Here is a 21,233-nt window from a genome sequence, read left to right as displayed (position 1 = left end):
TGGATGTGCCTCCTGGCCGGGCTCCTCCTCCGTCTCACCAGGTCCAGGACCTGAGCGTTGCACCAGACTCCCCCCCGCTCCAAACATTTCACTCTGGCGTGATGGTGTCTTGGGCCGTGGTGGTGCTGCAGGCTCCACTTGTGGCTTGCTTGAAAGGCCCTCCTTAACACATTGACCGCCAGAGATTAATCTCATAATGTACTCACCAGTGCCAACGTTTTATTGTTGTTTTTTGTTTTTTTTCACGTCGCCATAGACATTGTTAAAATCCTTAAAATTGAGCTGCGCACTGTTTGTAAACATCGCGGACATCTGCCTGGTTCGAGCAGTGAAAACCACGTCTCAAACGGAATCTCCATGTTGTAGTTAGAACGGTTTATGTTAGACAGTGATCACCGAGAAGAAGAAAAAAACAAGGAGAAAACTGAGTTTCAGTTTCGTCATTAGAATGAGGGCTGACGGCTTCGGCAAAACCGGATCCCAAATAATTCTGTTTACGGTGGTGTTACAATGAAATGTGCCGTACCGGAAATTCGGGATCGGCGCTTTACAGTTGGATTTATCGGCCCGTAGGCTACGGGCCTGGCGGTGAGAGTGTTAAAGGCCTCACCGTGGGTTTGTTGGGCTTCTTCCTCACGGAAGACACAGGCAGGCTGGGGCGCTAACCCATACTGCTCCCGGATGCCGTCTACATTCCGGCTGTCACACGTCTCTCCGGTGGTCACCAAACTATTCCTGGTTGTCACATATTTTTCTATTCCTATGAGCCACTATAAATAGAATCACTATAAAGAAAAACATCACATGGATGCACGTGGGACGTATCATCAGTGTTGTAGCCTGGGGTCAACGGGTGTTTCGGGTCTTGTTTCAAGCTTGTATATCGGCTATTTTCACTACTTTGGTGTGACTCTCTTGTATGATGAAGTTGGGCATTAATTTATGAAAAATCATAACAAGTTGAGATATGAAGATACAAGGTTTCTGCTCGACAGCACACGCAGACACACACACACACACACACCACACACACACACACACACACACACACACACACACACACACGTATTAATTCCAGGTGGTGTGTGTGATGTTTGCAGGCAGAGGGCGGTAGAGATGGAGGAGGAGTTGGAGAAGACTTCTCAGTCCTATCAGACACAGATATCAGCTCATGAGAAGAAGGCTCATAACAACTGGGTTAGTACACGCTCACATGCACGCTCACATGCACTCCCTGTCTGTCCTTCAGTCTTAAGCCAGTCTTAAAGTGATCCTAGATTACTATTGATGTATTACCTGGTGTTCTGTTGCATCCCTGCTGACCGGATTAAGAGTGTCTGCTAAATGCCTGAAATTGTAACAGTTGATGGTTGTATGTGTTGTTTATTACATGTGTAACAGTTGATACAGGGGTTGACACTAAGGTCTCAGAGGTACTTGCCCGTCGGGCAAGTACAGGTCAAGTTCTACTTGCCCAAAAGTCATGCCCACTTGCCCGAAAAGTAAATTGTGATAGGTACAATTTGAATTACGGTTCATTTTAACGTAACCTTTTTTTACTTTTTCTGGAGCTGTGAGATATGAACATACCTCAATAGCTAATATACACTATGACTTATTTTAAATTCCACAGATATCTTGTGTTGTGTTTATAGCAAACTAAAGACAGTTGCTTCCCACTCAAACACACTTGCCCCGTCGGGCAACCTGAAAGCAAACTCCACTTGCCCGCACGTTTTATTTACTTGCCACGGGCAGTCGGGCAAACCGTTAGTGTCAAACCCTGGATGGTCATACATCAGTGTTGATTTTGTCGACGTGATGTGTATGTGTTATTGTACAGCTTGCAGCGCGAGCGGCAGAAAGAGACCTGACAGACACCAGGAGAGAGAACGCCCTCCTCAGGCAGAAGTATGTATGACTTTAAAAAAAAAACACTAATATTATATTTGATGATGAAATGCCCCCCCCCCCCCCCCCCCCCGCACTCTTAATTTGTGTGTGTGTGTGTGTGTGTGTGTGTGTGTGTGTGTGTGTGTGTGTGTGTGTGTGTGTGTGTGTGTGTGTGTGTGTGTGTGTGTGTGTGTGTGTGTGTGTGTGTGTGTGCTTGTGTGTGCTTGTGTGTGTGTGCAGGATTACAGACACCCAGTTTAAAATGGACACCATAGGAAAAGACCCCTATGCCCTGGACAGCCTGGCTAGACCACTACCCTACAGAGGTACACACACACACACACACACACACACACACACACACACACACACACACATAGTCACATCTCTTTTACTCCAGTACAATTATTCTAAATGAATCAGCTGTTGTTACTGTGTTGTGTTTCCAGGTGAAAGGTCACCGTACGGCCCCTCCCCTCTGGGACGACCTGGCTCGGAAACCCGACCCTTCCTGTCGCCGCCCACACTGATGGAAGGACCGCCCCTAAGGCTGTCACCTAGAGGTACACACACACACACACACACACACACACACACACACACACACACACACACACACACACACACACACTAATGAATTATTGTTAAACATCTGCATTGCTTAATCTACAAGAAGTCACACAATTAGAGAATGTAGAAGAATTGTTATTTTGATCAACGTTTGTCTGTTATCTCTCCTATTGGTACCAACATCAATACAACATGATGGGATTGTGGACTAAATCTTATCCAACGACAAAAAATAATCTAAATCTTTTGGGTCTGAGAGTCTAAATGTCATTAGACGGTGGTTCTGTGGCTCAATTGCCGAATAGATAATGGACCTCGATATGAAAAGGGTTGAAAAACACTGCTCTAGGAAACAGAGCGTGTGTGTGAGTGTGTGTGTGTGTGTGTGTGTGTGTGTGTGTGTGTGTGTGTGTGTGTGTGTGTGTGTGTGTGTGTGTGTGTGTGTGTGTGTGTGTGTGTGTGTGTGTGTGTGTGTGTGTGTGTGTGTGTGTGTGTGTGTGTGTGTCAACTCGGCTGACCCCATGCATTGACCCTCTTGTCTGTCTCCTGTCTGTTATTCACTTCAAAGGGACTTTGTGAAACATTGCCAAAGCAGGTTCGACATAAAGTATCAAAGCAAATGAAACATAATAAATGTATATGTACAGTGACATACATCAGCTGTGTTACGTTGACACCACACACATTGTGTTTTTGCTCTTAGAAATAGTTTTGTACATGATGTGAGCAAGGATAGAGAGGGTTAGACTTTTTTATGACTTCTTGGTCAAATGAACATTGGGGTTAGTCTCTCTACGCACCGACATCAACTCACTGAAGATAGTACAGTAGTGCAGGGGTTCTCAAACTTTTTCGTGTCAAGGACCCCCAAATTGACACTTATTACCCCACGGACACCCATTTGAAAAGATAAGTCAGGGACCCCAATAAGAGAAGATTTTTACGGCTCTCTAGCAGTGATTCTCAACCATTTTGATTTCAAGGACCCCCAGTTTGACGTGCATTAGGCTACGGACCCCCATTTAATGGCATTTATACCTCTGGGAGCCCAATTTATATTGTAAAATCAATGTTAATTTAACTCTGAGAGTGTACAAAATGGAGCCAAATGGACCCGTTAGGGTCCATTTGGCTCCATTTTGTACACTCTCAGAGTTACAGACCCATAAGGGTCTCTGTCCATCATTTAGCTGGGGACCCCCTGGAACCCTCTCAAGTACCCCTGGGGGTCCCCGGACCCCACTTTGAGAACCAATGCAGTAGTGCATATATATAGTTAGTAGTCTTTAACATGGTTCCTGTCACTACAGCTTACAAGTGTCTCTCTCTCTCTCTCCCCCTCCAGTGCCTCGTGGTCCCATGGAGCCCCCTGGTGGCCAAGGGGAGGCAGAGCGCAGTGGAGGAGGAGGTCCTCATTCAGACAGTGGCTCCATCTCCCCCACCTGGGAGAGAGACCGCAGGGGACCCCCGCCTCTGGGACACCCGTCTGGACCCCCACCAGGACCCCCAGGTGTGTGTGTGAGAGGAGAAATGGTTGTGAATGAGACAGAGGGGAGAGACAGAGAGAGAGTAAATAATGTACCTTTATTGAAAGGATAAACCCTGATGTATGATGTGCTTATCACAATGAGTACAGTAAACTAAACAAATAAATACATGCATACATACTAGGGCTGTCAACTTTCCTCAGAAATGATATTTGAATATTGCTCTTAAAAATGTGCAGATATTTGAATATATTTGAATATTATTATTATAATAAAAAAATATATAATTATTTTTTTGACAAACAGCACAAAAAACAATGTATCGAGTGCTCGGATCGAATAAAACATATCTTTTGTTTGTTCTTATAACTTCATACATTGTTTTTTGTATTGTCCCTGTCAAATAAACACATTTTATTTGTTTTAATTCGAATATTAATTTTCATATTCGAATATACAGTGGGGCAAAAAAGTATTTAGTCAGCCACCATTGTGCAAGTTCTCCCACTTAAAAAGATGAGAGAGGCCTGTAATTTTCATCATAGTTATACATCAACTATGAGAGACAAAATTAGGAAAAAAAATCCAGCAAATCACATTGTCTGATTTTTAAAGAATTTATTTGCAAATTATGAGGAAAATAAGTATTTGGTCAATAACAAAAGTTCATCTCAATACTTTGTTATATACCCTTTGTTGGCAATGACAGAGGTCAAACGTTTTCTGTAAGTCTTCACAAGGTTACCACGCACTGTTGCTGGTATGTTGGCCCATTCCTCCATGCAGATCTCCTCTAGAGCAGTGATGTTTCGGGGCTGCCGCTGGGCAACACAGACTTTCAACTCCCTCCAAAGATTTTCTATGGGGTTGAGATCTGGAGACTGGCTAGGCCACTCCAGGACCTTGAAATGCTTCTTACGAAAACACTCCTTCGTTGCCCGGGCGGTGTGTTTGGGATCATGGTCATGCTGAAAGACCTAGCCACGTTTCATCTTCAATGCCCTTGCTGATGGAAGGAGGTTTTCACTCAAAATCTCACGATACATGGCCCCATTCATTATTCCCTTTACACGGATCAGTCGTCCTGGTCCCTTTGCAGAAAAACAGCCCCAAAGCATTATGTTTCCACCCCCATGCTTCACAGTAGGTATGGTGTTCTTTGGTTGCAACTCAGCATTCTTTCTCCTCCAAACACGAGAAGTTGAGTTTCTACCAAAGAGTTCTATTTTGGTTTCATCTGACCATATGACATTGTCCCAATCCTCTCCTGGATCATCCAAATGCTCTCTAGCAAACCTCAGACGGGCCTGGACATCTACTGGCTTAAGCAGGGGGACACGTCTGGCACTACAGGATTTGAGTCCCTGGCGGCGTAGTGTGTTACTGATGGTAGCCTTTGTTACTTTAGTCCCAGCTCTCTGCAGGTCATTCACTAAGTCCCCCCGTGTGGTTCTGGGATTTTTGCTCACCGTTCTTAAAAAAAAAATATATATATATATATCCTACGGGTTGAGATCTTGCGTGGAGGAATGGGCCAACATACCAGCAACAGTGCGTGGTAACCTTGTGAAGACTTACAGAAAACGTTTGACCTCTGTCATTGCCAACAAAGGGTATATAACAAAGTATTGAGATGAACTTTTGTTATTGACCAAATACTTATTTTCCTCATAATTTGCAAATAAATTCTTTAAAAATCAGACAATGTGATTTTCTGGATTTTTTTTCCTAATTTTGTCTCATAGTTGATGTATAACTATGATGAAAATTACAGGCCTCTATCATCTTTTTAAGTGGGAGAACTTGCACAATGGTGGCTGACTAAATACTTTTTTGCCCCACTGTACATATTTTCCCAATATTCGAATAATATTTGAATATCGAATATTGGTTTGACAGCCCTTATGCATACACAGACAGACAAAGACAACATACTAAACTATTCTATACTCCTGTAACTGGCCACTCCCTCCCCACATATCACCCACTAAATGACAAAGTCCTTGCATTGACATGTAAAGCTAGGAACAGGAATACACAGAACACAAACATGCACATCCACCTTGAAAATATATCACAGTGTATTCATCCTTAAGACCGGGAACGCATCTGTGTCATTTCACAATTTATTTGGCTATTCAAAAATAGCAGATCTACAAGCTCATAGATCTGCTCTTAGATGAGCTTGTAGATCTGCTATATTTTTTTGGAAAAATCGTGAAAATGTATGCAAATCCTTGAATATGTATATATTCTTTTTTTTAAGCTAACATTTTTAACTCAGATCTTTGCTTCTGGGGGTCCCTGGAACAACATATTTTGAGATGGGGGTCCTTGGCATGAACAAGTTTAAGAACCACTGATGTTGTAGCAACGTAAGTTTTGGGACCCCCAAAAGAGAAGATCTTTGTTAAAAAAAATCAACATTTTTCAAACACGATTTTTTTCAAAAAATAGCAGATGTACAAGCTCACGGCCCGAAGTGACGTGCTGTGAGCTTGTAGATCCAGTTTTTAATGGGTTAACTCAGCGAGTGTACAGTATGTCTACAGACAGACAGACAGACAGACAGACAGACAGACAGACAGACAGACAGGTGTGTGTGGTCAGTGTTTAATGTTCTCATCTTCTCACAGGCTACATGTACCCAGACGGGGGTCCCATGTACAGGAGAGCCCCTCCTCCCCTAATGGGACCCCCAGGGCCCCGGGTTCTGCCCCCCTTCGGACCCCCGCACCCTGCAGACAGAGCCGGTGAGTGAAAACCAAATGGACCCTTATAGATCTTTAACTCTTGAGAGTGTAAAATGAAACCAAATGGACCCTTATAGATCTTTAACTCTTGTGAGTGTAAAATGAAAGCAAATGGACCCTTATAGATCTTTAACTCTTGTTAGTGTAAAATCAAACCAAATGGACCCTTATAGATCTTTAACTCTTGAGAGTGTAAAATGAAACCAAATGGACCCTTATAGATATTTAACTCTTGTTAGTGTAAAATCAAACCAAATGGACCCTTATAGATCTTTAACTCTTGAGAGTGTAAAATGAAACCAAATGGACCCTTATAGATCTTTAACTCTTGAGAGTGTAAAATGAAACCAAATGGACCCTTAAAGGTCCATTTGGTTTCATTTTACACTCTCAAGAGTTTACTGGCATAACCTTTGACCTTACTACCTGTACTGTTAATAAGCATGTTGACAAAGTATTCACTCAGTAAACTGTCTGTAATGCCATTAGTATGACAATAACACATCTAGTCAGGGGATATTAGCAGAATATTTTCCAATCTTGGAATAAATTCCTTACCAAAAAAAATCTTCACCAATGTGTTTGTAAAGGTGTCTAGTAACACATCTCACAAAGACTGAAATTCAGTATCCCTAGGAGAAGTTTTGACAGCTCCTTAAAGTTGGGGTACCTTGGTTAAAAAAAAATTGGGGTACCTTGGGCTAAAAACGGCCATAGCCATGTATACTTTTTGTGTAAAAAGCCCATTGAGATTGGGCCGTTTTTAGCCCCAAGGAGTGGTTTTGGTGCAAAACAAATGATTGCAATGGATTCAGAATCATAAAAACACCCTAGTTTGACACCTCACATGCTACTTAAAACAGAATTAAATTTAGATTTTTTTGGGGGATTGTTTTTTAACCAAGGTTATGGTGGGTAGCCCAACTTTAAGGAGCTGTCAAAAATTCTCCTAGGGATACTGAATTTCAGTCTTTGTGAGATGTGTTACTAGACACCTTTGCAAACACATTGGTGAAGATTTTTTTTGGTAAGGAATTTATTCCAAGACTTTTTTAATATCCCCTGACTAATCCTTATGAGAACTCAATACATAGATTCATCATTTAATCAATAGAAACATCTAATTAATACATAAAACACACATTTCTTAAGCCATAGACCAGTCCTCCACCTGTACATTGTCCACTAGGTGGTGCTATAGATCATCATAAGCAGCATGCAGCGCTGTCTACTGGTTAATTAAACTGAACCCTGCACTACATGAGGGGTGTGTGTGTGTGTGTGTGTGTGTGTGTGTGTGTGTGTGTGTGTGTGTGTGTGTGTGTGTGTGTGTGTGTGTGTGTGTGTGTGTGTGTGTGTGTGTGTGTGTGTGTGTGTGTGTGTGTGTGTGTGTGTGTGTGTGTGCAGAACCTCTAATATGTGTTGTGTGTGTTTGCAGAACCTCTAATATGTGTTGTGTGTGTTTGCAGAACCTCTAATAGTGTGTTGTGTTTGTGTGTGTTTGCAGAACCTCCTTATCTAGGACCTGGAGACCATGAACACAGAGAGGTGAGACGTGTGTGTGTGTGTGTGTGTGTGTGTGTGTGTGTGTGTGTGTGTTTGTGTGTGTGTGTGCGCTTCCTGGGGAAACTGAACAAACACTCTGACACAATATAGACCTTTAACTTTTTAACTTGTTCAGTCACTTAGCAGCCAACAGGTAGTACAGCATCTATTTATTCATTCATTTACTGTATTTATTTGTATTTTGTTTTATTATTTCTGCAATTATAATGTTTCTGGGAAGTGAAGAAATGGAGATTCAGTAGTTCAAAGTATAGGTAACCTTATGTTACAGTGTGTAAGGTACTCTGAGAAGAAACACCCCGATAAACTACTGTCGGCGAGGGGTTCCCGATAACTTTTAGATTTCAAACTTGTTGGATATTTGGGGCTATCAGCCCCGATCTAGTGCAGCTAGCTACAGCCAATGAGAGCACATTACAGCCACGCACTGTGGCTAGTCCTCCCGCATAGAACTGCAATATTACCGTACAGACAGTCCTGTCCTGTATTAAGTTAAACATGATAAAACAGATTGATAGAGTGAGCGAGCCTGCTTTTGGTTCTGTGTGTGTGTGTGTGTGTGTGTGTGTGTGTGTGTGTGTGTGTGTGTGTGTGTGTGTGTGTGTGTGTGTGTGTGTGTGTGTGTGTGTGTGTGTGTGTGTCGCACGTATGTATCTCTGAACAGTATTTGCCAGGTTTTGCAAGAGAAATAAGCAACCAGGTCTATGAAAACAAGCCCAACAAAAGCGACTAGGCCGCATGAGCACTTTAAACCTATATACAAATAAAATAGCCGATCTACAAGCTCACAACGCGTCGCAGCTATTTTCAAAGAAAAAAAACATTAAGAAACAAGGCTAAATAAGCAACTACACGAGAGAGAAATACAGAGAAATTTAGAATTATTTAATGTCAATCATTAGCGTCCTGTCTCGGTCTCGCGCATGTATCACGGGAGCCTTTCACGTTTTCGTGAGACGTTTTGGAATAGAGGATATGCGCATGCTTAAAGTGAATGGCACATAGAGTGGCAAAGCGAGTGGTAAAGCAACATGCAAAGTGATTTTAACATCGTTTAATGTTGTTTAATGCAATCAGATATGACTTTTCTGTTTGGATGCATGGGCTGTCAAGGCCAGAAAGTATTTTTTTGACACTCAGTAGGCATTCCTGCATAACTTCCGGGTTTGATGATGATGTCACACGCATATCCTCTATAAAAACAAATGTGCGTATTGGGTCGGGATCGCATCGTGATTGCAATCAGTGAACCCCTGTCGCCGACCAATCAATCGTGCGAGAATCACAACGATATATTTAGCCCGATTTCAAGAGAGAAACTCGTGCAATGTGAAATGCTTAACGATCTGTTAACTCGACGACCATTTCAAATGTCGGGCAGTGTGTAGGGGCCCTTTAGTCGTGCCAAATTTGCCAATCACTTAAGCTTACAATAAATGAATACAATGAATACAACTCAAACGCACACAGACCTCCAGCTCTTATGAGACACAGTCAAAAGCTGTTTGCCTCTGATTACAGATCCTCTTTAAGTACCCTAGGCAACCTTGGCCTTGACCGCGCCCTGCAGTGACATCATCAAATTAGAAACAAGTGTAATGGCTCTTTCACTAAGTATAGGGTTTTCTTATCTAACAGGTTGCTATTAGTTGTACTTTGAGTGCTTAAGTATGTTAGTGCTTTAAGCAGTAGGCTGGTGTTCGTTTGTATTGGTTTGTATTTGTATTAAGATTTGTGTTTTAAGCTTGTAGGCTTAAAGCAGTTAAGCAGGCTAGACCAATCTATTGCCTTGTTAACCCATTGAGACCTGAAGCCGATTCTACATGTCTCCTAAATCTCAATTTTTTTCTGAAAAACGTATGTTTCTATATCAGTGGTGCTCAATCTTTTTCATGTCAAGGACCCCCAAAATTATATGTATTTGGCCGCAGACCCCATCAAAATATTTTGTTCCAGGGACCCCCCAGAAGCAAAGATTTGAGTTAAAAATGTTCGCTTTAAAAGTATTTATATTCAAAGATTTGCAAAAATTTTCATGATTTTTCAAAAATAGCAGATCTACAAGCTCATAGCGCGGCACTCGGTGCCGCGCTATGAGCTTGTAGATCTGCTATTTTTGAATAGCCAAAGTGTAAAATAATGCTTTTTAGCTCAAATCTAAAAATGACACAGTTCCAGGTCTTAATGGGTTAAGTGTCTGGGAGGGCCCGTCACGTCTCAAGGATTATAGAGGCAGGCCTGACAGTGTTTCGGGGGTCTGGGAGAATCGGGTGTCTTCCGTGACCCAAGGGGATGAACGAGTGACGTCAGGACTTGGGACTGATTTCTTGGCTATTCAAAAATAGCAGATCCACAAGCTCATAGCGAAATATTTCTGAAAATCTTTGAATATATATATTTTTTAAAGCAAACATTTGTAACTCAAATATTTGCTTCTTTCTAAAAATGTTTTCTAAATCCTAACAGTATGTTGCTGTATCAGTGGTGCTCCAACTTTTTCATGTCAAGGACCCCTAAAATGATATGTATTTTCGTGATATTTTAAAAATAGCAGATTTACAAGCTCTTCATTCAAGCTTGTATATCTGCTATTTTTGAATAGCTCAAAGAAATCCAAAAATGACACACAGATGCGTCCCTGGTCTTAACTCTCTGGCTGCCAAGAACGATTTATCACAAGTTAAAAAAAAAATCACACCCAGTGTGAAGTGGGCGGTGTGTGGTCATCACAACATGACTCACTTTAAAAAAAGAATAAATGACTTTTTTGGGGCGGTGTAGCCACCCCCTATAAGTGAGTTTTGGACACCGACCAAAAAATGTGTGTACCCCCTAACCCTTCCATTCTTAATGCAAATCGATACTTTTTCAGCCAATCACATTACAGCTAGTGTCATCACCACTAACTGTAATGTGATTGGCTGACTTTGCAAATTCAGGACTGTGATTGGCTAGCGAAACACATGACACATGTGCAGCCCTATGAATAGCAGTATGGACTGTAAAGTAATTTATCCTTTTTTTAAAGTGAGTCATGTTGTGATGACCACACACCGCCCACTTCACACTGGGTGTGATTTTTTAAAGTCCATACTGCTATTCATAGGGCTGCATATGTGTCATGTGTTTCGCTAGCCAATCACAGTCCTGAATTTGCAAAGTCAGCCAATCACATTACAGTTAGTGGTGATGACACTAGCTGTAATGTGATTGGCTGATATGAAAAAAGTATCGATTTGCATTAACAATGGAAGGGTTAGGGGGTACACACGTTTTGGTCGGTGTCCAAAAATCACTTATAGGGGGCGGCTACACCGCCCCAAAAATCGTCAGGGCTCCTGAGCACTTTTTTTTTACTATGTATTTTTGACCCAGACATGCTATTTTCAAAGGCAGACAATTAATGACCTCGTTGACAATTGTGAAACCACACAGTATAACCCTTAGTGATTAGTAATCATCAGAGGATCGATCATAATGGAGATAAATATTCTGTGACTACTTGAAAAAGGTAAGAAAAATCGAAAATGAGTCTGGCAGTGAGAGAGCTAATGGGTTAATAATGTTGTATGTGGTGATCTACACCATTATTATTATTTTTTTATATTTAATATATTGTTTATGTCACTCAAACGTTTTTCAAAAGGTTTGAGCCTAAATCAAGCCTCAGATATACTCATTCCAACTAACTTCTCTCTGGCTTATAAAGCACTTTCACCTGCAATACCACATTGTCCTGTTTGGCACGGGGCGCGTTGGTTGGAAGTGAAAACGGGAGGGATCGTACCGCCAGTGACGTCACTTTCGGAGGCAAATCAGTTTGGCCTGTTTTGAGACCAATTTACATAAAACCCCAGATATGCTGTGAAAGCCTGAGTGTTCAAACTGGGGTATTTTTTTGGGATAGAAGAGAGGTAGGGGAGACCAAAAACACACAAAAAAGAAGGAAAAGTAAAAATGTATGGTATAGTCCCTTTAACTGCCTCTTCTTCTCCTCTCAGCCGTTAGAGCGGAGGACCCCCCCTGAAGCTGACCGTAGGATGATGGGGGACGGGGGGCCCCCCATGGGGCCCATGGACGGGCCCTTCCCTCGAAGACACCCCTACGGACCCCCGCCTCCTGATTTCTACCCTCCCAGGGGCCCGGGCATGGGCGGACCCCCCATGATGCCCAGTAAGTAGAGGAGCACTGACCCCCCACTACCCGGGGCAGAGCTTCCCCCAGTGGGCATGGGCAGGAGGCAATAGCCCCCTTGTACCTCCACGGCGGAGCTTTGTCGGCCGTAGGTGAGCCGGGAAGCAACGCACTGACTCAAACAAAACGCATACAGAGACATAAATAGACTTATGCAGTTTTTGAATAAAATTTTTACTGCAAACAATATTTTATATCATATTTTAATTAGAGATTTGATAGGTCATTTTTGGCCAATTCTGACAGCACTACCAAGCACGAACATGTGCAAAGTAATGCATGTATTCCAAACAGAGAGGAGCGTTCGGAATAAAGTGTTTATATGGTAAATTCCGATTGGTATACCGATTCAAACGTTATATACCACCCCTCCAAACCCGAATGAAAATCCATTCAGACCGGAATGGAATATTCTATTCTAATTGAGGTGTTTACATGAGCATTTTTACTCTGAATGAGCAGTCATTCCGAATATAGACCAATTATTTCTTTACAAACATTGAGACTGGACGCACAGGTGACTGTTTCATGTAATCAATTCCCACCAGATCCCCAAACCTGTTGTTTTGGGGTGCGCTGGTTTCACTTCATTCAACCCCCTCTTGTGTGTTGGCTAGTGAGGCGCTCTCTAGCGAGACATATATACTTCACCCCGCAATGGTATTGAGAACAGCTGACATACAAGCTCACAACCACCGTTGTGAGCTTGGAGATCTGCTATTCTCGGCTGTTCGCTGCGCGCGACACCTTTTGCGGGACGGAGCATAAATTAGGCTTGACGGGCTGCAGCTGGGCGAGCAAGAGCAGGCTCTGGTGCCGTGATCATAGAGCGCTCCCTCTGTTCTTATGACAGCCTATTAGTGATGCGCGGGTCGGGTTTTTTCATGACCCGCCCCGCCCCGCCCCGCCACGGAACCCAACCCGCCTCAACCCGCCCCGCAAACCCATATATAAATCTATGGCTCAACCCGCCCCGCGGCCCGCGGGCCGGGTTGAGCCCCGCGGGTCGTACCTATAATTCTGTAAAATCATGGTTAGAAAATAATCCCCCAAGTATATTCAAACTGTTTTATTGTTATTATTCTTATTATTATTAGGAATAAAGACAAAACAAGAGCATGTGATTTTTTTTTTTTTTTTTTTGTATGTGAGAGCGGCTGACCCGCTCACCCGCAGCCCGCATAATTACCTCAGAAATTCTGACTCGACCCACCCGCGCCGCGGGTCGACCCGCGGGTTACGGGTCAACCCGCGCATCACTACAGCCTGTGATGTAGGTGTGGTTTGAAGGACAACTGATTTGAACTGTTATTATTGTTTACACACAACAGAAACCAAGGATTATATATATTCCAAGAGCGAGAGATCACAGTAAAAATGCTAAGGATTCTTCCTCCACACTGTGAGAAAAACAGCATCTGAAAGTTTGATGGGATGCTTTTTGACACGTGAGGCTGTGACCACGTTTACATTGAATCTTATGAGTTGTTGTCTGTTTTTTTTTGGTGCCGACCTGCGCGCCCATACTGGTTCTTATCGGTGTGACGTTGTCTGTTGAGGCGTCTATACCTGGCCATGTAACCGCAGCCACTGTAATGTAGGACAGTGGTTCTCAAACTTTTTCATCTCAAGGACCCCCACATTGACACTTATTAGCCCGCGGACCCCCATTTCAAAAATATATGCCAGGGACCCCCATAAGAGAAGATTTTTCACTGCCAGCTACCAGTGATTCTCAACCATTTTAATTTCAAGAGGACCCCCAGTTTACATGCAGTAGGCGACACCCATTTAATGGCATTTCTATCCCTGGGACCCCAATTTATATTGTAAAATCAATGTTAAATGAGAGTGTACAAATGTAACCAAATGGACCCTAACGGGTCCATTTGGTTCCATTTGTACACTCTCAGAGTTACAGACCCACAAGGGTCCATTTGGTCCCTAACTATCCTCCATTTAGCTGGGGACCCCCTGGAACCCCCTCAGGTACCCCTGGGGGTCCCCGGACCCCACTTTGAGAACCAATGATCTAGGATCATAGGTAAACAAAGAACCTAGCATCAGTCTAAACTCTAAACAATATAATATTGAAAATAAAATACAAATCTGTACATTGAAAACTATAGAATGTGACTACAGTAGTCCTGCACAAACCCTGTTTCTTTCGTCGGTGGTCAGAGTTCCAGGCGGAACAGAGAGAGAAACAGAAGAGAGTGAATTGGGGTGAATTTAACCCATTTAGACCTGATTCTAAAAACGCCTTCTAAATCATGACCTATGTTTTCTGAAAAGCCTTTCAAAAATGTAAAAAAAATGTATGTTGCTATATATACTGTACAAGAACAACCCCAAGAACACTCTCATTTAACATTGATTTTACAATATAAATTGGGGTCCCAGGGATAGAAATGCCATTAAATGGGTGTCGCCTACTGCATGTAAACTGGGGGTCCTCTTGAAATTAAAATGGTTGAGAATCACTGAACAACCCCAAAAGGGGTTCCGTCTTGAAAGGTATAGTTACGTATAGGGGTTCCCGCCCAAATGGGTTGGTGTGCCTTCTTACTTGATTTGTATTATGCGTATTAAACTTTAAGTCCTTGAAATGAAAAAGGTTGAGTTACTATTGATCTGACTCTCTCTCACTCTCTCTGTGTGTGTCTCTCTCTCTCTCTCTGTGTGTGTGTGTCTCTCTCTCTCTCTCTCTCTCTCTCTCTCTCTCTCTCTCTGTGTCTCTCTCTCTCTCTCTCTCTGTGTCTCTCTCTCTCTCTGTGTCTCTCTCTCTCTCTCTCTCTCTCTCTCTCTCTCTCTCTCTCTCTCTCTCTCTCAGTGAGGGGGGGTCCTCCTCCTCATCCAGGTATGATGTTTCCTCCTCGTTTCCCGCCCGGTGCCGGTCCTCCTCTTCCTCCTCCTCACTTCCCTCCCTCCATGAGGCCTCCCCCGCCCGACGCCTTCCCTCCGTACGCCGGCGGCCCACCCATCGGCGGCCCACCCAGCGCTCCAGGAGGCCTCCCCCGGCCCCCCTCCCCCCCGCAACATGACATCATCTGAACGGCGTCCAATCAGGAGCCCCCGTTTGGTATTTCAGCTTATTGCATCATTCATTCATCTGAGCTAAGAGAAGTATGTGGGGGAATGAAAGGTGTTTTATTGGGTTAAAATACGTGTTAAATAGCTCTATATTGTGATAGTAATCATTACTAATAGAGTGTTTGTTCAGTAACAGTGTTAAATAGCTCTATATTGTTATAGTAATCATTACTATAGAGTGTTTGTTCAGTAACAGGCGTCTCCATGTCTCTCCAGCTCTTTAATAAACAGTACAATACATTTTCAGTTCAGGATACCAATTTTATCCAATCAGGAGAGGGAACTCACACAGGAGACGGGGTGAACAAGTCAAAGTGATGACACAAAGGGGTAGTCTCTCCTGATTGGATGAAATTTGGCCACCCACCTGAAAAAGTATTTTCTCTTTATTGAAGAGCTGGAGAGACGGGGAGACCCCTGTTACTGAACACACACTCCAATGACAACTATCACAATATAGAGGGTTTAACTTCTGTTTTAAACACAACATATCACTTACCCTACCTTTTTTAAAGGGGATTGAATTACCCCTCCCCCCATCTCTGGTTAAAGTCACTTCTACATTACGTCCACATTAGTTTTAGTTGTCTTTTTGGAGACACCTTTGACAGCTCCAATGTCTGTCTGATGGTCTGTCCTAGAATTCACTTTGAACCAAAACTAAGTACTGCTCCAAAAAACAGGTTTCTGAACTGTCCACAGGCCTCCTCTGAGACACTTAGAGTGAGTAGACAGGAAATGGTGCCATCTTATAATGAGCGTTAGTGACGGCCAATTATGCGAAGATAAAGGTTGAAAATGCGGTAAAGTGCTACTTAAAAAAAGAATGCCGGAAGGCTTTCTTGTTCTAATTTAACTTGTGTTTACGTGTGTATATGTAGAAATGCTATGTATGTGTGGATATAATACGGCGGGAGTCTGTTCTGTACATAGAAACTATTTGGTCCACAAACATTTCTCCCAACAGAGTAAATGTTTTTTTTTCCTGCAAAAACCAAATAATCTCAGCAAATGGTGTAGAAATCCCAGGGGACTCTTTGTTTATTTTGTCTTCTTATCAATGGTCTCGTTTGAGTCGACTTAACTAATCCACGTTGTCATCGTTTAGACAGACTTGAACCACTGGAACCCTTAGCGTTCTTGTTCCGGTGGAACCCTTAGCGTTCTTGTTCCGGTGGAACCCATAGTGTTCTTGTTCCGGTGGAACCCTTAGCGTTCTTTGTTCCGGTGGAACCCTTAGCGTTCTTGTTCCGGTGGAACCCATAGCGTTCTTGTTCCGGTGGAACCCTTAGCGTTCTTGTTCCGGTGGAACCCTTAGCGTTCTTGTTCCGGTGGAACCCTTAGCGTTCTTGTTCCGGTGGAACCCTTAGCGTTCTTGTTCCGGTGGAACCCTTAGCGTTCTTGTTCCGGTGGAACCCTTAGTGTTCTTGTTCTGGTGGCGGCGAACATCTGAGGAAAGATTTTGAGTGTGCAGCGAAAACGGAAGGGGTACCTAGTACAGAGCCCTGGAGGATTCCAGTCATTAACCCATGAAGACCGGGGACGCATCTGTGTGTCATTTTTAGATTTCTTTGGCTATTAAAAAATAGCAGAAATACAATCTGCTATAGATCTGCTTTTATGTTTTTTTATCATGAAAATGTGTGCAATTTTTTGTGTATTTTTAAAGCGAACATTTTTAACTCAAATATTTGCTCTGGGGGAATTCTACAAATGTCTTCTAAATCCTAACCGTTTTCTGAAAAACCTTATATTGCTATAATCAGTGGTTCTCCAACGTTTTCATGTCAAGGACCCCCAAAGTTATATGTATTTGGCCGCGGACCCCCATCTCAAAATATGTTGTTCCAGGGACCCCCCAGAAGTAAATATTTAAGTTAAAAATGTACATATTCAAAGATTTGCACAAATGTTCACGTTTAAGAAAAAAAATAGCAGATCTACAAGCTCATAGCGCGGCACTTTATGCCGTGCTATGAGCTTGTAGATCTGCTTTTTTTGAATAGCCAAATGAAATGGCACTGATGCGTTCCCGTCCCGGGTTAATGTTTGCTCCCGTATCCCCGAGCGTCTGAAAAGAGACGTTTCCCTTCATGCTTTGGTGTTATTGGTCAAGGTCTTGTCTGGGCCTCTTTACACCTAATCTATACTGTGTCCTGCGACACGTTGTGTTGCGTTGCTTGTAGATCTGCTACTTTTTGGCACTTGACAGTTGTTTTATGGCAAAGCATAAATGAGGTTTTATACTTGTATTTTGTTTTGCCTTGGTACTTACTTTAACATGTTGTTGCTTTTGTCCACTTCAGCCCAAACCTGAAGCTTCAAATGGTGTCTCTCGGGTGAAAACCTCCAAAACTGTTACTTTTCGGGATTCAAATGCGAAAATTGCAAAAGTAGCAGATCTACAAGCAAAAGTAACAGATCTACAAGCTCAAAACGCTTTTGATGCTTGTGTGTGACGCTGCAGTATGATCAAGTAGGGGTGTTAAAATGTTAAATTTACCAAAAATACTGTCTACTGGCTGATTTATACTTCATTGTACGACGTGATTTTTTTTTTTTTATAAAGTTGAAAATCTGTGGTCTTTGGCGAGCCACGCGGCCGTACAACAGAGCATGAATTAATAATACATACATAAAACATAAGTTCTTCAGTGTCACTGAATCTTCCTCCTATTCACTGTTATCGCTCATTCAGCGAGGATATTATTAAACTCATATTTGTATTTTATTGACCGATTCAATCTGGGAACACATCTGTGTCATTTTAAGATTTATTTGGCTATTAAAAAATAGCAGATCTACAAGCTCATTGCGCGGCACTCTGAGATCTTGCAAATCTTTGAATATATATATTTTTAAAGCAAACATTTTTAACTTAAATCTTTGCTTCTGGTGGCGGTCCCTGGAACTAAGTATTTTGAGATGGGGGTCCGTGACCAAATACGTATAATTGTGGGGGTCCGCGACATGAAAAAGTTGGAGAACCACTTATATTATAGCAGGATTTAGAAGACATTTGTAGAATCCCACAGAAGCAAAGTTTTGAGTTACAAATGTATTTAAAAAAAAAAAAAAAAAAAAAAAAATATATATATATATATATATATACATATATATATATATATATATATATATATATATATATATATATATATATATATATATATATTCAAAGATTTGCACACATTTTCAAAAGATGGCAGATCTACAAGCTCGTAGGAGCTTGTAGATCTGCTATTTTTGAATAGCCAAAGAAATTTAAAAAATGACATTATTTTGGGCTAACTGTACAGTTTGCCCTGACAGTCTCCTCTTACAGTCTGGTCAAAACAAAAAGCCAGAAGATGATGCTCAGATTTGGAGCTGAGGTAACCATGAGAAAATAAGCTGTGAGCCGTCATCACACACACACACACACACACACACACACACACACACACACACACACACACACACACACACACACGCTCACGGACTGGAAGAAAGCGGTTTGCTGTACAACCGCAACACATGAAGTAAATGTGATTTTATTGTAAAATAAATAAAGAAAAGTGATTTATTATTAGATGAATAAAGACCCTTTGTCAAACACTTGGTCTTTCTGTGGTCATTTAATGCAAAGACTCTCAATCTATGGGTTGGCGTCCCCAAGCTGAGTCGCGGCAAGGACATGGTGGGGTCACTCACAGTCACTGGCAACTGAAAAACCTTAACCCTGTAACCGCTGATGAGAAGAAGCACATTTAACCCTGTAACCGCTGATGAGAAGAAGCACATTTAACCCTGTAACCGCTGATGAGAAGAAGCACATTTAACCCTGTAACCGCTGATGAGAAGAAGCACATTTAACCCTGTAACCGCTGATGAGAAGAAGCACATTTAACCCTGTAACCGCTGATGAGAAGAAGCACATTTAACCCTGTAACCGCTGATGAGAAGAAGCACATTTCTGGGGACTTTAGTGGGAAGAAGAAGAAGGGTGTGTTTGGAGGCGGTGCTTTTTTGAAAACAGTGTCTAGGGCTGCACTGGAGTGAAGTACAGTTACTCAAATAATTAACTTAACCCATTAAGACCTGAGGCGATTCTTAAAAATGTTTGCTGAATCCTAACAGTTTTTTGGAAAAAAAATTGAAAAAAATGTTTTTTCAAGATTTTTCAAAAATAGCAGATCTATAGCGCGGCACTCGGTGCCGCGCTATGAGCTTGTATATCTGCTATTTTTGAATAGCCAAAGACATCTAAAGTAACACAGATGCGTTCCAGGTCTTAATGGGTTGTGAAGTACAATACTCAATTAAATATACGTCATTGCTGTGTTTGCGCGGTTTGTCTCCATCCTGAAAATGAAATGATAAATGTCCAGGGAGGCAAACGGACACATAAAAACTGTTACCATTAAAACACCCCACCCTTCTCATAATAATAGTTAGACCTATTTGATCCTGTGGCGTGCATTCAGTTTTCAGCTTCATCCAGCTGATCCTGATTGGCTAAAAATGTTTGCTTCCAAAGTTTGCAGGAGTACTCCGTTTCGAACAAAGTGCCTCAAATTATGAACGCAGCGTGCATTGCGCGCACATTCTCACTAGGCAGAGGAGAGGAAGAAATGCCACTTGAACATTCAAATCAGCCTCATGGTGGCGCTATAACAGGCCGATTGGTGTTTTTGCCTATAACTGTACTGCACTGATCTGTGTACAACGTTGTATGCGCATTCCCTAGAGGCAAGGGAAAAACCTTTGCCCTATTTTTGGATGTTACTCCTTCATACTTTATCTCTATAGTCATGTGATCAAGACGGATCTGTTAGATTTTTCATATTCCATCCTCATTGGCTAAGATTGACAACTAAAGTTTGCGTAAGATAAGTTTGCATAGATAAATCCAGAATTTATGAACGTAGGATTTAGGATTCAAAGCTCCCACTGCACATTTTCATTGTCCATCTAAATTCTAAAAGGTGGGTTAAGTATTATGTTCTCAGTTGCATGGTTCATGCCACCATCGCTCAAGAGAAAACTCTGGGGTTTATAAACCGAAGGTTTAAAGTTGGAAACTCCTGGGACGCATTTTCACTGTCCATCTAAACTCTAAAAGGTGGTTTAAGTATTACGTTCTCATTTTTATTATCTGTACTGTGTCATAAAAAATGAAGTCATACATACAGTCCTGTCGTTAAAAAAATACTTTGTTCTTGTCAGCCTGAATTGTTCACAGCACAGCTATCTATTTTTATATTTAATTCTTGTGACAACCCTGGGGGTTTTCAGGGTGACTGGTGTGGTTGTCATGGTTACTAACCATGTGTCATGTGTTTCAGAATGATTGGAGGGCGGAGTGTGTCATCAGTGGAGATCTGGCCCACCTGGATTGTCCTCTATAAAAGAGGTGGCTGGACTACATTCTTGTTCTCTCTCTCACCGTGAAGCTCACTGGGAGCACTCCAGCCTTTTGGATTTTGCTTGTTAAAGAACAAGATCACTGTGGTAGAGGTTTGGGTTGTGTAGTTACCTTGTCATGATGTAACTCCAAAGGTGAACAAGAAATCTAAAATAATTGCTGTATAATAATTCAATAGAAATTGATCATTCAAAATATGCTCCTCATTGACATTGTACGGTGAAACGGCTCTCAAAGTCACTCTTTTAGCACGTAAACGAACACAAACAAAGC

The 21,233-nt window shown here is 42.1% G+C and overlaps 1 protein-coding gene across 5 annotated transcripts in view; it reads left to right on the top strand.

Annotated features, from left to right (window-relative positions):
- The window catches only part of mia2 (MIA SH3 domain ER export factor 2), a 42,779-nt gene extending 23,629 nt beyond the window's left edge, over window positions 1-19,150 (top strand). For 3 of the 5 annotated variants that reach the window (XM_084044256.1, XM_084044255.1, XM_084044254.1), the window contains exons 15-23: window positions 1,101-1,197; window positions 1,844-1,911; window positions 2,134-2,219; window positions 2,343-2,456; window positions 3,809-3,973; window positions 6,587-6,703; window positions 8,211-8,251; window positions 12,271-12,442; window positions 15,297-19,150. In XM_084044256.1, the coding sequence (XP_083900382.1) occupies window positions 1,101-1,197; window positions 1,844-1,911; window positions 2,134-2,219; window positions 2,343-2,456; window positions 3,809-3,973; window positions 6,587-6,703; window positions 8,211-8,251; window positions 12,271-12,442; window positions 15,297-15,517 (1,081 nt within the window). In that variant the 3' untranslated portion in view covers window positions 15,518-19,150. The remainder of the gene's footprint in view (window positions 1-1,100; window positions 1,198-1,843; window positions 1,912-2,133; window positions 2,220-2,342; window positions 2,457-3,808; window positions 3,974-6,586; window positions 6,704-8,210; window positions 8,252-12,270; window positions 12,443-15,296) is intronic. The other 2 variants (XR_014599784.1, XR_014599785.1) reach the window with 2 other exon arrangements.
- The last annotated feature ends 2,083 nt before the right edge of the window (window positions 19,151-21,233 follow it).

The sequence above is a fragment of the Gymnoscopelus microlampas genome (assembly GCF_963454915.1).
Source record: "Gymnoscopelus microlampas genome assembly, chromosome: 20".
Classification (NCBI taxonomy): Eukaryota; Metazoa; Chordata; class Actinopteri; order Myctophiformes; family Myctophidae; genus Gymnoscopelus; species Gymnoscopelus microlampas.
This window is presented reverse-complemented; position numbering and strand designations above follow the sequence as displayed.